The sequence below is a fragment of the Malania oleifera genome, chromosome 10 (assembly GCF_029873635.1).
Source record: "Malania oleifera isolate guangnan ecotype guangnan chromosome 10, ASM2987363v1, whole genome shotgun sequence".
Lineage (NCBI taxonomy): Eukaryota > Viridiplantae > Streptophyta > Magnoliopsida > Santalales > Ximeniaceae > Malania > Malania oleifera.
This window is the reverse complement of record NC_080426.1, coordinates 14426182-14442482: the sequence shown is the minus strand read 5'-3', so window position 1 is coordinate 14442482 and position 16301 is coordinate 14426182. Positions and strand designations below refer to the sequence as shown.

At 37.6% G+C, this 16301-nt stretch overlaps 1 protein-coding gene across 10 annotated transcripts; it reads left to right on the top strand.

Annotated features, from left to right (window-relative positions):
- Window positions 1-523: 523 nt before the first annotated feature.
- LOC131165644 (V-type proton ATPase subunit G 1) lies at window positions 524-16179 on the top strand. 10 transcript variants are annotated; one of them, XM_058123607.1, is made up of 5 exons: window positions 545-687; window positions 968-1119; window positions 3813-3914; window positions 15101-15201; window positions 15693-16179. In XM_058123607.1, exons 3-5 carry the CDS (start codon window positions 3827-3829, stop codon window positions 15834-15836), a joined length of 333 nt encoding a protein of 110 aa, XP_057979590.1. In that variant the 5' UTR covers window positions 545-687; window positions 968-1119; window positions 3813-3826; the 3' UTR covers window positions 15837-16179. The 10 variants fall into 10 exon arrangements, with proteins under 10 accessions (XP_057979580.1, XP_057979590.1, XP_057979587.1 ...); XM_058123604.1 differs by having other exon boundaries at window positions 562-687; window positions 968-1147; XM_058123600.1 differs by having other exon boundaries at window positions 621-687; window positions 947-1119.
- The last annotated feature ends 122 nt before the right edge of the window (window positions 16180-16301 follow it).

The following is a 16301-nucleotide window of genomic DNA, read 5'->3' as shown; positions in this document are numbered from 1 at the left end:
AATAAATGAAGACGAGACATAGATTTTACGTGGTTCAGATATATCTACTCCTTTGGCTGATTGGATTAAAATTTCATTATTTCGGATAGAATTATAATATGATATGAATATAACCTTGTACAAAATATCTCTCATTATTTCTTTATATCTCTTCTCTTTCTTTCAACTTCTATATTTCTCTCTTCTTCTTTTTATACTCTTCCTTTTTTCCATACTCCAATGACTATGTAGGAAGAGTTATTTATAGCTTTCACAAGTTAGCTAATATTAACTTTATTAGTGCAAACATATGAGGTATGTTTACATGAGAACATAATTAGTGTAGGCATATGTGGCAGGTTCATAGGAACCTGAAGAAGTGCAGATATATGGAACAGATTCATAACGACATGAATTAATACAGATATATGAAGCAGGTTCATAGTTGATACGAAGGATATTCATCTATATTTCATAACATAATACCTGATTTTATTTTTATTAGTTGGACATTTAAATATTTATCAACGGCCTAGATGAGAACCTTCGGAGGGAGTGACAGGCCAGGAATTCAGGAAATGAGCAAGGGCGTATTCGTCATTTGATTTTGAGTGGTGATTTAAAAGACGGCAGTTCGTCAAAGAAATTTCCAACCGAGGCTACCGCGGTCGGTGTTCTCTCCCTCTTGATCAAAGCTTCTTCCTGTAGGTACTCTCTCTCTCTCTCTCCCGAAATCACCAGTTTTGTTTTCTAGATTTTTCTGCTCCCGCTCTGTCTCTCGTTTACTGTTTTTTTTTTGCTTTACAATGCTTGGCTCTGCCCATGATTATCATTATTAATCCTTCCCCATGTGTTATTAGATCTTCTATTGAGGGTCGATAGCTTTTCTTGATATGATTTTCTCTGCTGTTTGTTTTTCACTTTGCAATGATCGTATGAATTTTGAAAATTTGGTATATATTGGTAGTAAATCTGGGGTCTTTGTCAGCTTCACCTTCCCTTCCCAGTTCGCTTCCCACTTCGCAGTTCGCACATAGTCGGCGACCGCGAGTTCGAACCTCCTGTTCCAGATCGGCAGATCCAGTTCGGACTTTGGTTCCACCTTCCCAATTTCGCAGCTCGCACTCTCGCAGACTCGCAGTACTCCTTCGGACCTTCCGTCCTTCGGGTTTTTCATTTTTTCGTTGTGTTCAAAACTCAAAAGCCTTTGCAGTGTGATGTTTATTGAAATTTTACAATTCCCTAAGATGAGCACAATGTGTTTGATTAAATGTATGACAGAATATTTCCTCCAAATTATTATATTCATGCTGATCAGTCTCCCCATGGGTTTCTTTGTGTTATTTGTTTATATTTGTTTGAATGTTCATTGAATTTGTGTTATTTGTTTATATCTGTGTTTTTATACTTTTGTTGTACCCAAAGTTCAGTGCCCTGTTCTCTTCTTCCTCGGTTCTTCCCTGCTCTAACCAATAACCCTTGTTTGCATATCATGGAAAAGTTTTTAGGTGTTGAGAATTTGTCTGATGAGTTGTTTTCATTAGTGGATGCAAAATTTTCTTTGAGTACAAAAGCATAAAATAAATTATAGAAAGAAGATAAGAGGATGGAGGATGAAATTTTTTTGAGAATTACTTAGTTGTTTTAAGGGAGAATTATGCATAATTAATTTTTTTTTATTCGGTTGAATTTGGTCGGTCGGGTACTGTTTGGTTAAATAGACCAATTGGGTCGGTTTGGTTATGGAGTGGAGTTAACCGAAATAATTCAATTAATTGGCCGAATTGACTGAACTAACCGATTGCACACCCTTAACTATAAGTTCCATAGTATGTAGTGAATAGAATTTGGGAATTTTGTAATTTGTTTAAATTGTTAATTTTGAGGCAGTTTGTCCAACTGCCTGATATCACTTGAATGTCCAATTATGTATTTGAGAAAAAATTTTCTGTACAACTTCTGCAACAAGTCTTTACAATGCTTGATAGGTTTTAGCATTCGGGGAATGTTGTTGTATATTGTTAGAAACCAAAAAATTCTGATACAGGGACACCTTTTTTGGATCAAGGAAAGAGCGCTTGCATCACTATGCCTATTCTTCTTCTTGAACTTCTTCCAAGTTGATGTAGATTCAGAACCCTTGTCCTAGTTCCATAGATCAAATGATAGAAACAAGTTTTCATCTTACTAGACAAGAAATCATAGTTTTCAGGGCCTGTTGTAGCGTGTTTTCTCTAAATTCCATTGATCAAAAGATTAAAAATTCATTTCATCTTAATAGATGAGAAATCATAGTTCTTGGCTTTTTGTGCCCTTTCTTCTCTAAATCCCATATATCAAAGGATAGACATCATTTCCATCTTAATAGACAAGAAACCATAATTTATCATCTCCAAAGAGTGGAAACTGGGCTAACTGAATGTTCAAACTTGAGCTTGCCATGTAATTTCTGCAAAATGGTCTATGCTTGTTCTCTTTCTGGCACCTGATTAGCTCTGGTACCAAATCCGTTGTTATTTTCTGATGATCACACAAAATTCACAACAATAATCCGAAAAGAAAATGAAGCACAAAATTCACTGTTTGCAGCAAAGATCTGCACTTTACTTTCAGCAAACAGAGCAATAAGGGAGGAGCAAAGGGTCTCGGTGAATCTCATTTTTTTTTTTTCCTTTTTTCAATCTGCTCTAAACAATTTCTTTTTTCTTTTATTTACATATTTTGTACTCGAAATGCAAACACATCATGACTATACAAGTGTTCATTTTTTAGCCTTTCATGTTTTACTTGTGGCAATATAACTTTGATACTCAGTCAAACTAACTTTTGTTAAAGGTCTTAATTCTTAAAACCAAAGAGTAAAGTGATGTAGGGCAAACATAATTTCTAAAACAAAATCTTTGATTTCTAAATGTTTAAACATAATATGATTACGTACTTGCGTAGAATAGTTCGCGAGCAATCCTCCATCACAAGGTAAACCAAAATAGTGCTGCTCTCGTTGCATCTCATTAAACATTAACACTAGCCTCTGATGTTTGTCCATTTAAATGTCAAATATGGCTTGTACTTGCAAACCTCAGCAAAGGAATTTTTGCACGTTTGGGTGTCATCAACAATGCTTAAAAATCATAACCATGCAATGCTTTCTGGTCTTTTGATATTTTGAGGCATCACTGGCAATCAAATTTTAATCCCACCAAGAGTCTTGGGAGGAGTGGTTTGGATGCTGTTCTAATGTTTTGCATTTTTGCATGAAGTGGCCACTCTCAAGACTCAAACCTGCCATTCTTGCTACATGGCCCCATGCTTTTATCATTGGACCAGCCCAAGACTGGTTAACTTAAGGCTTTGACTTTGAAGTTCTCTATACTGCATGCTCATGAAAGGTGTTTGCTGAAATACTATTGTGCAATTTTAAATCCATCTAGAATAAATCTGCCTTGCCTTAAGGTTATTCTGTAGATGCTGATTATTGAGTATTTGATGGGAATATGCAATAGAATTTAGAACTGCCATGTGATGTTACATGCCTATCATCATAAAAGTTGCATGCCTTTCATCGCAAAACCATTTTTTTCAGAAAAAAAAGGACATCCTATTTTCTTAATGCATTTGCTTTCATATTTTTTGGTCGCATATATTGGCGGAAAAGGATTCATATAGCCGACCCCACTTAAAGGGACTAAGGCTTGCTTTTGTTGTTGTTGTTGTGTTGTTATTTGCTTTCATATTTTTGAAATTCATGGTTGTTGTAAGTGCCTTCTTTCTATATTATGAAACTCTACTATAATTTTATCAATTATATCTTAAATTTCATTGATGTTGTATAGCATTTATAGCAAACATGGAAGCCAACAGGGGTCAGAATGGAATTCAAATCTTGCTTGCTGCTGAACAAGAAGCTCAACACATTGTCAATGCTGCCAGAAATGGTAATCAGTTGCTTTAGTTTTTACTTTCTTCTGTTTATGCTTATGCTTATGTGAACCTTGGTTTTTGTGATTGCTTTTTACATTGGATAATCAAAAATGGTTATAAATCTTAAGAAAATTGTATTTTATTGTTTGCGCCCCTTTGTTTTATTGATATTGCTGCATTTTGCAGGGATGGATATCATCTTGCCATTTTTGTTGTTTTCTTGTAAGTTTCATGTGTATTTATGGAATATTTTTTGGAACCATTCCAAATCCCTTGTTTGTGAGTAGAGAGGGAGAAAGAGAGAGGGTGGGGAATTGCATATTTTATTAGTTGATTTGATGATAAAAGCAGGCTCTGATTTGGTGGTGGCTGAATAGAAAGTTAGTGTTGTCTGCCTCCTGAGCTTGCAAAGTATTTGTTCTAGGGGCCAAGAGACCATGCCGGGTAAAAGGAGATGCGAGTGTGTTTTATTCTTGCTATCAATGGTTCAGATGTAGACAACCCAACTCAACTCAACCCACCCCAACCCTCGGAAGTCACATGGTTTTCTGAAAAGGGTCATGTACTAATTTTATTTTAGTTTACCCACCCAACTTTTCTTCTTCTTCTTCTTTGGTATTTTTACGGGACCAATATTGTAAAAAGAGGTCTAGGATCAGTATTACAGAAAAGTTCTCTTACCAGTCATGAATTTTATTGGTAAAACCTACTTGAGCTCCTTACAGAGGAGGAGGTGGATCATTCAACAAATCCACCAAAATGATTAAACAATCGCTGCCCAATCATTAATGGCAGTGGAATCTTGTTTCTGGGTAAGAACAAGGAAATGATGTGATGGAGAATGGAGATTGGATCCCTTTGTCCAATACCTTGACCTTGACTCCGACTCTTACGACTTAGAATATGTCCTACCCAACCGTGGTTCCTTATGCCTGAGAGCATGTCATGCACTCCTACTGAGAGAAGCTCATAGGCCATGGTTTGGCTGGTGAAAATCCTCGTTGAATAATTTTCAATGAGGATGAGAAGGCAAGAGATGGAAGGAGGATAGGGGGAGCAGGTGAATTTATGTTGAGAGTTAGTTGACGAGTTGAAGCAAATCAAAAAGCCTGGGCGATGATTGATCATCATCAAGCTTCTAGAGTGGAATTTATCTAACAAAATTCAGCAATGAAGTTGGAGCAGAAATGGAACCGCAAGGGGATTTTGATGCATTTGGGCCCCACTAGCACGATATGGTTTGCTTTGGGGAGTGGTTACCCCACACAGATTTAAAACGCATCATCCAAAGGGAGGGAATCCACCCTTAACAAGGCCTTTGGTATGTTTACCATCAATGACCTTCCAACTAGATGCATAGGGCATGATATTGTTTGCTTTTGGCATTCCACAAGACTGATCTGCATGACTTTAGAATGCATCATAGTGGGGAAGAGGACGTAACACATGTTAGAGGCCCTCCCCCTTATCCTTTCCAATTGATGTGGGGCAATTCCTTCATCTCTTGTTGGAGCTTGTTGGGAAAAATCATGGGCACACTTACCCCTCCTCGTGAGGCTTGCTGTCCTCAACGAGTGGCCCCCACACCACTGGGCAAGTTTCAAGGATCTGATACTAATTGATGCAAATAGGTGTAGAATAATAGAAAAATTGACAAATAAAAGCTGAGATTTAAGAATAGAGTTTTAGCAACCTTTTTTTATTCAAATAACTATTAAATCCTTAAAAGAAGAGGTTACTGTCGTTTCTAGAGACAAGAAAAAAATACGGAAAATTTTAGGCATAGCAACAAGTTAACTGTCAGATTAGTTATCTGTTTTGGCACTGTTTCATAATTGTAACACTAGCAGGGCTTTCTCCTAGCTTCTCACACCTTTTGCAGCGATGGAGGGAGTTTTAGGCACCAAAGGATTGAATTCTTAAAACCCAAGCCTCCAAATCTTCAAACCCTGGCTGGTTGGAGCCGAGCTCTTGAGAGAAATCTTGTCAAATATAAATGCCGAAAACCTCCTATAAAAGTGGTTAAAGGCTCCTATCTATACCAGCTCTAAGGCTCTAGGAAGCCAACTCCATTTTGCACATAACTCCCTCTAAAAACTACTTTTCTTCTAAATCCCTATAAAAAAATAAATCCCATCACAGAATTACCCCTTGAATATCACAAAAGAATGGACCCCAAAGCTAATTTGGCAAAAAGTTAACCCAAAATTAAGAAATTACAAAATACCCCTGAACCTATAAATAAAAACACTTGTTGTAAAAAAAGAAATAAAGATTGCAGAATTGCATCTTTGTAGTTATGGATTGATTTTCAAAGATGGCTTACTTTGCCACATGCAAGAAGACATTGGATGCAACCCATGTGGCAACACTGTCTTCTTTTGGGAAGGAGTCAGATTACACAGGGTACCAAGGACTGACATCTGATTGACCAAAGGTTGTGACATCTGATCGAGACACAAAGTTCCTTAATCATTTTTGGAAGACCTCATGGAAGTTATTGGCTACAAAGTTGCATTAGAGCAGGGCCTACCACCCTCAAAATAGATGGGCAAACTGAAGTGGTGAATAGAAGTTTGGGGAATTTATTGCGGTTTCTTTCAAAGGACAACATTCAGCAATGGCATTTGACCTTAGCACGAGCTGAATTTTCTTATAGTGGCACCAATTAACAGATCTATGGGTCAAAGTCCTTTGCAGGCGGTGTATGTTAGAAATCTGATTTGTGTTATTGACCTTGTAGATGTAACTAACCATCCAATGCCCAATGGTGATGCTATTGCTTCTGTTGAAAATTTAAAAGAGGTCCAAGAAAAAGAGGCTGAAGGAGGCTTGGAAGTGTGAACCAATTGTGCAAGGAAGTTGCTAATTAGCATTTGATCTTAGAACAAGCTGAATTTGCTTATAGTGGCACCAATTAACAGATCTACGGGTCAAAGTCCTTTGCAGGTGGTGTATGGTACAAATCCAATTTGTGTTATTGACCTTGTAGATGTAACTAACTAGCCAAACCCCAGTGATGATGCTATTGCTTATGTTGAAAATTTAAAGAGGTCCAAGAAAGAGGCCAAAGGAGGCTTGAAAGTGTGAACCAATTGTGCAAGGAAGTTGCTAATTAGCATTGGCGGTTCAAGGAGTGTCAGGTTGGTGACTAGTTAATGGTTTTTCTTTGGACCATACAAATTTTTGCGCAAATTTGGTGAAAATGCCTATGAAGTTGAACTTTCTCATGGCTTGGATATATCACCAATCTTTAATGTGGCATGGTTTTTCTTTGGGCCATGCAAAATTTTGCGCAAATTTGGTGAAAATGCCTATGAAGTTGGCCTCTTTAATATATATCACCAATCTTTAATGTGGCCAACTTGTACCCATTCTATGGTGATATATAAAGTGTTGAGTGCAAGAACTCAACCAAAATCACTTCTAAGAAGGCAGAAAAATTGAGGCTCTCATAGGGTTGGAATTTATTTCAGAATTCATGGATTAGTGAGGAGGACTTCATGAAGATTGACCCTCAAATGTGTTGGACAGCCAAGATGACAACTGCACGGAGGTGAGTCCTTTCTAAGAAGGGGAGCATGATGCAATTCTGCTATGTTTATTTAATTTCTTTTTATATCATGTATTTTTATTATGGGTGCTAAGGGCATTTCTTAGTTTTGGGGTTCATTTTGGTCAAATTAGCTTCGGGGGGCCTTTTTGTGATATTCGAGGGTAATTTTGTGATGATATTAATTTTTGGTAGGGCTTTAGAAGATAAGTGGCTTTTAGAGGGGGTTATGTGCAAAATTGGAGTTGGCTTCCCTTGGAAGCCTTGGGGCTGGTAATAAATAGGAGCCTTCACCTCTTCTCTAGGAGGTTTTTGGCATTTATCTTTGAGAAGATTTCTCTCAAGAGCTCAGCCGTAGACCAGTTAGGATTTGAAGATTTGGAGGCTTAGGTTTTGAGGATATGACCTTGTAGTGCCTACTAGTCTCCATCGCTGCTAAATGTGTGAGAGGCTAGCAGAAAGCCATTATTATGGTTATGAAACAATGCCAAAATAGATACTACTCTGAGGATTAACTTGCTGGTGTGCCTAAAAATTGCTATATTTTTTGCTTGTGCTAGAAACAGTGGTAACCTCTTTATTATTCTAAGGTTTCAATAGTTACTTGAATCAAGAAAGGTTGCTAAAACACTATTCTAAAATCTCTGCTTTTATTTGTGAAATTTCCTACTATTCTATGCCTATTTACATCAATTGGTATAAGAGCCTAGAACCTTGCCCCAAGGTGTGGGGGCCCACTTGTTGAGGACAACGAGCCTTACAAGGAGGGCGAGTGTGTCCATGGTTTTGCCCAGCAAGCTTCAACGAGGGATGAGAGAATTGTCCCACATCGGCTGGGAAGGCTAAGAGGGTGGGTCTCGTATGTAGGTTTGGTCCTCTCTAGTCTTTCCCAGTATGACGTGTTTTAAAGCCGCGAGGGGTAACCACTCCCAAAAGCAGATAATATTGTGCTGGTGGGACCCAGTTTGCATTAGGTTCAGTCTAATTGACCTTGGAAATGATTATTTTCTGGTAAGTTTGAGAAACTGGAGGATCTCTGACATGTTCTCCGGGACAAGGCCTTGGATCATAGCTGGCTACTACCTAACAATCCAGAAATGGCGGCTGAACTTCATATTAGACAGATTGGATTACTTCTGCTGCTACATGGATCTATTTCCCTAGCATGTTGATTGAGGGGTCCTAGATAAATTGGGAACTGTTGTAGGGAAACCATTGAAAGTTGACAGGAACTCCTAGCTGGCTGCTTGTTTCGCCTGAGTTTGTGCAGATTGATATGAACAAGCCCGTAGAACTGGGTACTTTTATTCCCACAAAATGGCAATGGGAGGTATATGAGGACCAAACTTAACACATTTGGCCATTATCTTGAGAAATGCTTGTTATTTTTCAGCTTCTCCGGAAAAGAAGGCCTTGGAAAATCCTGAAACTCTGAATTAGAGAGAAGATTTTGTAACCCAAACCTGTATGGTAACCTGGATTCCCAATTTAGGCTCTGGTTGTTGGTAGGGCAGAGGGGGATATGTGTCAGGACAGGTGGAACAGTGAACATTAGGTGGCATCAATCCCAGGCTTCCGCCCTGAAAACTGCAGCAGCAAAATACCCCACCTGTACTGTGCAAATGAGAGGGTTCCTTTTGAAGTACTGGCAGTGCATTAGGTAGCATACTTTCGGAGAGGGGAAGGTCCATGCTTATTGGCTTGATTAGGAAAGCCTAAAGTTCAGACTGAGCTTCTCAGTTCTTAATCCGCTTCCCATGGAATCTGCTCCCTCCCTTTCTCCAACCATGTTGGGGTTTCCTTACCCAGAATTATCCCTTAATTGTTGGTGTGTTGGGTCTTTGACTTCCTTACTAGCCCAAAAAAAGAGGAGATGGAAGTGGAGAAGCTGAAATCAGGTTTCTTATAGATATCATCGTCTGAATGCTACACAATTTGGGACCATTTTTTGTTGAGCTGCGCTTGTGTGCGTTATCAGAGTAAAATATCTGTAGTTATGACCAAGAGTAGTAGTGTATCTTTACCAGCTTATTTTTCAGGGCATCTATTACTCTAATGGCAGATATTAGGGAAGCATTTATTCTTCCACTGCCTTCTTGTTGCTGCCTTTAAACTGAAGAATCCCAAGGATTTTGATGCCGGGGCATTGTTGTCTGGCTGTTGCTACTGATTTGTTGAGCCTGTATAGTTTGTTTGCACTTGTGACCCCCTGCTACAGTGTTTTTGGACTTTATGACTTAAGTAGGCCGACAAGTCTGCAACACTGCAAGTTGGGTGTATTGCTTTATTTCTTATCCCTTTCTTTGGCAATTAGCTGGATGAAATGGGACGAGTCACGAGTGAGACATATGTTGCTTGGCAAGAGTTCTGCATGTCCGACTCAGTAACATCTGGCACTTACCATAATAAGACTGGATGAGTTGGCCATTGTGATGCACAATTCCCTTATTTTTTGTTACTTTTACGATATGTATTTGGCTCCATGTCATTATGTTAATAGAATTCTGCAGGAAGCTTGATCTTTGTGCTGAACAAGCCATGTTTACAAATTACCCTCCTAGAGTTGCTTTTTTCTTACAAATGATTGACACTGATTTATTTTATTTTATTTCAAGTCACTTTCTCTATACATCACCTAATAGTTTTATTTTTGTTGTAAACTATGGATGCTAAACTAAATTCAGGAAAAAATTTAATTATGAAACTTAATTTACTTGGGATCATATAAAAATCCATGTAATTCAATTACCTGACGTTCCACCTTCATATATTTATGTAGCAGCAGCATCAGGGAATTACTGCCAAGAGAGAAGCTGGAAGAAAAATAGATGGGAGATGGGTGGGAAAGGAGAAGAAATAAGAAGAGGAGGAAAGAGATACATTGGGGGAATCATGCATTCACTTTCAAGTTATCAAAACCAAGTCTTACATGGCTTTAATGACCACTTAAAAGAAAGCCTATAAGAAATTGCACGTATACTCCTAAAGATACATGAAATTACAAATCCACCCCTATAACACAACCCCATATACACGTAAGCCTACAGCCTATACAAATAAACTAAACACATTTGTGTTTAAGACCCAATAATCCCTTGAACCTCTTCAAATTGGTTCAAAATGATCCATCCAAGATTCCAATTACCTGCTTCCTGTCCAACCACAGTTCTTCTCCCACTGAGAAGAGGTTAAGCCTCAAAGTTTGATGTACAAGAGTATCAAAAGCAACTAGCGATGAACTGTGTGACCATGCAAAACTGTAGGTCTTGTGGTTGTGGAGACCCCAAAAGGTGTCCTTGTGGCAGCAAAGAAAGAAACATGCAAGTTCATTGTCTTTGTGAAGTATAAACTCAATAAATGGAAAGCAGATATTCTGTTCAGGTTCAAACATTGCACTGTTGACTGTTGTGTTGGCCAAGTTTTCTATCCATTGTTTTTCCATATCATGAACATGATCTTCTATTCATCACATCTGTCACAATATTATTAGCTTCATTAATATCCTCCTCTGTGATTACCTTCCTCTGACTGTAATACTTGAGGATTGATGTTGGATTTTGATGTTTAGTGAAGATAGACTAGACAATCACAATTTTGGTTTGTACTCTATGCATTGGTGACTCAATTAATCAAGTTATGCTTGTTCTTCTTGAAGCATTATTTCCTGCATTTGCAAGTTAGATTAAAAAGTGTAAATATTGAAACTGGAGAGGCACTTGGCGGGCAAGGATGTTAAATCAATCAAACAAACAGTATCAGCTAGAATTGCAGCCTTCAAATCCTGAATTTGTTCTTATGAAACTCAATGGAATATGCAGGAATCTCAACAGTGTCACGATTCCGTTGATGTAAAGGCACTGTCATCGGTGCATCACTACAGCCAGCTTTTTGCCACCCACGCCCCACTCATTCCATTATTGTCACCAACTCCTTTTGTGCATGTGCCCCATCTGTAGGCTTGTATGCATGTACCTGTATGCACGTAACTATAGTAATCAACTTTGTAAATCAGTTAATTTTGGGAAAAATGAGCAAGTTCTAGAAGAAGGGCAATAACAGTTGGGATGATCTAAGAGATTTTACTAGTTTAAATTTGAATGATCATTATTTTTTGTTTTTTGTTTTTTTTTTAAATTTATACAACTCATATTTGATGTAGGACAAGTATTAGAATTTGTATATAGAGATAGAATTGAGAGAAGAAGAAGAAGAAGAGAAGCAGCAGCAGCAGCAGCAGCAGGAGGAGGAGGAGGAGGAGGAATACAGAACAGAGAGAAGAACAGAGAAGGAGAAGGAGTGGAATAGAGGTAAGAGACAGAATAAGAAGAGAGATGAAAAGAAGGAAGAATAAGAACAGCAGAACCTGCAGGAGAGAGAGGGAGAGAGAGAAAGAGGGAAACTGCAATCTGATTCAAACAATAACTGTAAAATAACTTATATGCTCAGTACTTCAACCCACTACTAACTAAAAAACATATTTACATAAAATCCCCAATAAAACAAGAAAATATAAAATAACCCCAAAGTACTTAAATACACAAAATAAACCTAAATTGATTAGACTTTAAAATAAGAAGAGTTTTCCCAAACTAAAATATAAAAACCTAGATACAATATGAATATCTAAAGTTCTCTTTTGATGGTTCTCCATCAAACTCCCCTTGTTAGAGAAAACTTGACCTTGAGTTTTGTAATGACATAGTAGCTTTATTTCCTTGTGTGGGAACAAAGATACTTGTAGGCAGATCAAGAGGAGGCACGATCTGCGTTGTATCGTCAATCACTATTGGAGAATATGCGGAAGATCCTCCAACTGCAAGTAGCATAAAAGGCTGCAGTGACCTCTGATAAAATAACAAGTCCTCCAAACAAGAAATCAATTTAATATTCGAATCTATTAGCAGCTCAAGAAAATATGCATTTGGTCCATATTCTAGGATGATGGACAATGTTTCGTTAGATTTGTTTGAGGAAAATGTAGAGGGGGAAGTTGTGGGAGATGGAGGTGCAAGTTTATTGGATTGAAGATAAATAATCTCAAGAGGATTTTCAGCAATAGGTTCCTTAATTAAAGAATTTTCTACAAACTCTAGAGCAAACCAACTGTTCCTCACTCTTTGGGTTAGAAATGGAAAATTAAGGTTGAAGACTAAGGCCATCTACAGACATATCTGTCCTAGTAATTGGCAACTCATCTTGCTGTTCACTGCATGTCTCAACAACCAAGTATGCTGGCAAATCAACGGCCATCTCTGGCCTAGAGGCCCCAACAGTTCTTAGGGTCACTAAAGACAAGTCTATGACCTCATTTTGAGAAGATTCATGACTCACATCATAGAAGAATCAAAAATTGTGCACTAGTTATATGCATGTCATTTATGTAGTCATGATATTCTATTATGCAACAATTTGGATGTGCACTTTTGATATCCTCAATAAGTTGAGTTTTCTCTTGAACGTCTTGGGTGGGTCTAGGACTACCTTGTGACCACTGAGAAGATTCATGAGTCACTTCTGATATTTGATTGTTAATCCTCAACAATTAGAGTTTTCTCTTGAACATCTTGGGAGACTGTAGGAATAAATACTTCATGAACATAATCTAGATTGATGAAATTCTTCAAAATAGGAAGTGGGGTTATGGGTTGGTAGCTGAAGAAATCTCTCAGCTTCCAAAACTATATGGTAAGCCTCAGATAGAGTAGTGGGGTGTTGTTGAACATTTATATACCTTCTGATTTTATCCCTCAACCCTTTCTTGAACAAAATTACCATTCTAGGTTCCTTATTAACAGCATGCCGGTAAGTCTCTAAATTTAAGGTAGTAATTGGTGACACTAAAAGAAAGTTGCTTAAGACTGCATAATTGGTCCAATAATCGTTGAGAATTGGCAACTAAAGTAGGAACCAGATATCTAGAACCAACCACTTTACTAATAAATATGGACCAATGCAAATTCAGACAAGTACCAAATATATAGCAACATTAAATCAATTACTATGGACCAAGTAGTGTTTGTTCATACAATGTTACCTAAAGGTCCTTGATTTGACTTCGTAGTTTCAAGATCATCTTCAAATACTTCACTTCAATTTCTCACAGATGCTCCAAGAAAACTCCACTTGTATACTTGGAAAATGATGCTGGCACACTGAATTTATCCTCCAAAAATATATATTAAACAATTGAAGAGGAGTTCCTTCAAATCAACTACAAAATCTCAAGGAGGAAAACAATTTTGTTGCAGTAAAAATTTCAAAACACAGCAGCTAGGCCTCAATCTGGATGCTGCAGACCTTCAAGACTCTGAAATGCTCAGGCAGCCTAAGATTAGGCTGTATTTGACCTTAGGAATGCAAACCAAGCTTGATACTTCAATATTCACTCAGAAAGCTTCAAAACATCAGGGAAAAAAATCCAAATTCTTGAGGCTGGAAGCAATTTCTCATGAGTCTGGGCAAAACTGGGAAAGTCTGGCAACTTCCTCACACACGAGGATCACATGTGCTGCCGGCAGTGCTCTTCCGGAAATGATTTTCTGAATGGAGGCAGATCAGGGGCTGGGTAAGTCCAGTGGGGGTGGTGGTGTGTCAAGGAAGCTTCAGGAAATTGGGAATTTAGGGTGGGAGTCAGCTGGAAAATTTTCAGCTGCAGCGTGAGGCTTCTCCAGTTGTCAGATGGCAATGAAACTTCAGCTGGGGGTGTTTCAGGTGGTGTCAGATATTGATGGTAAGAAAGTTGATGTTGTTTGGTTGGTGGAAGTTAGGGTTTCCAGTTCAGGGGCATGAATGTAATTTTTAGAAAAGTTGCAGATGAACAGTGTTTGAGATTTCTGCAATTTCTGACTTAGAATGGCTGTGTGGTGATTGTGGTTGCTCTGACACCAATTTGATGTTGGACAAGTATTAGAACTTATATATAGAGATAGAATTGAGAGAATTAGCAGGAATACAGAAAAGAGAGAAGAACAGAGAAGGGGAAGGAGCGGAACAGAGGTAAGAGATGGAATTAGAAGAGAGATGCAAAAAGAAAAAAGAAGAATAACAGCAGTACCTGCAGAGAGAGAGAGAGAGAGAGACTGATATCTGATTCAAACAATAACTGTAATTTAACTTATATGTCCAGTGCTTACACCCACTACTAACTAAAACTCATATTTACATAAAAGCCCCAATAAACAAGATATTATAAAACAACCCCAAAGTACTTAAATACACAAAAATAAGCCTAAATTGACTAGACTCCTAAATAACTAAAACACATACATAAAAGCCCCAATAAAACAAGATATTATAAAACAATCCCAAAGTACTTAAATATACAAAATAAATTGACTAGATTTCTAAATAACAAGAGTTTTCCCAAAATAAAATATAAAAACCTAGGTACAGTATGAAAATCTAAATTTCTCCATTAGTGGTTCTCCATCAATAGTATTTGCATCATCGCTGATTTATGTCATAAGCAGTGGAGTGATGCTTTTTCATTGAATATCAGGCATTGGTGTGGCCTAAGTTTTGATCTAAACATGGAAGAAAAGCTTGCATGGCTTTCATTTTTGTGTAAAATGGATCAAGTCATACAATGAATCAACATCTCAATTCTGATTACTGATTTTTGTGTGTTTTCTTTTTTCCTGTTTTCAGCTAAAATGGCCAGACTAAAACAGGCCAAGGAAGAGGCTGAAAAGGAGATTGCTGAGTTCCGTGCTCATATGGAAGCTGAGTTTCAAAGAAAACTTGCAGAGGTAATATATATTAAATGGTAGACTAAAACCCGTTGATACAAGAGGCAGAAACCCTTTGGAATTTCAGACTTCAATTGCCTACTTTAAAGTCACGACTCATGAGCTGAGTCAACTTAAATTGTGTTGATTCACAACACGTCCAATTTTATCTTTTGTATATTATATATGAACACATTTAATTATATCATGATTATTATTATAAAAAAAAATATTATGTCATAATTTTGATTTGTGTTTAAAATTTTTAATTGTTCTGGATGTTCTACCTGACAAATGTGTTCTCTATAACGTGCTTTTCTTCTATTCCACTAATTTGTCCTGAAATTCATTGGAATCATGTTCTCACACAAGTTTTACGTAATTTTGGTTCGAGTTTTATTTTGAATTCCCAGATTGTCACTTCTGTATGTACACCGTGTGTGAATTCTAGTATTCAGTTGCAATTTGTACCTGCAGTTTGTTATTCACAAGCTATTCATTTTATCAAACAGAGCAGTGGGGACTCTGGTGCTAATGTGAAGCGCCTCGAGCAAGAGACGGAGATAAAGATCAATCATCTGAAGATAGAGGCTGCACGGATATCCCATGATGTTGTCCAGATGCTTCTGAAGCACGTGACAAGTGTGAAGAATTAAGATCTCGGATAAAGGTTAACGGGCTAAATGTCAGAAACTCGTACTTTCCAGTTTTATATTGTAACATGGAAATTTCTGCTTGCTGGAAATAATTTTCATGTAATTTTCTGCACTTTGTATTGGTTGATTGCTGTATCCCTTTATAAGATGAGCAGGCCACTGTGTGCTCCAAACTGATGCAGTTTCTGATAACGGGGAGGCAATATCATTTATTATGTTTTATGCAAACGAACGCCCCCGAGAGTTCAATAAGGTTGCTAGTAACTTGACATTTGATTTTTTGGGAAACGATTTTTGGAATGTATTCTATATCAGTGCAACAAGATTGATGAGTTCTTTGTCAGTAGTATGATCCTTTTGTACATGGGCATAAAAGTTGCTTGTACCACTTCCATCTCATGAAAGGATGCATATAATGGTTGATTAAAGTAATAGGATTATGATTTTATGCGGAACATGGAATTT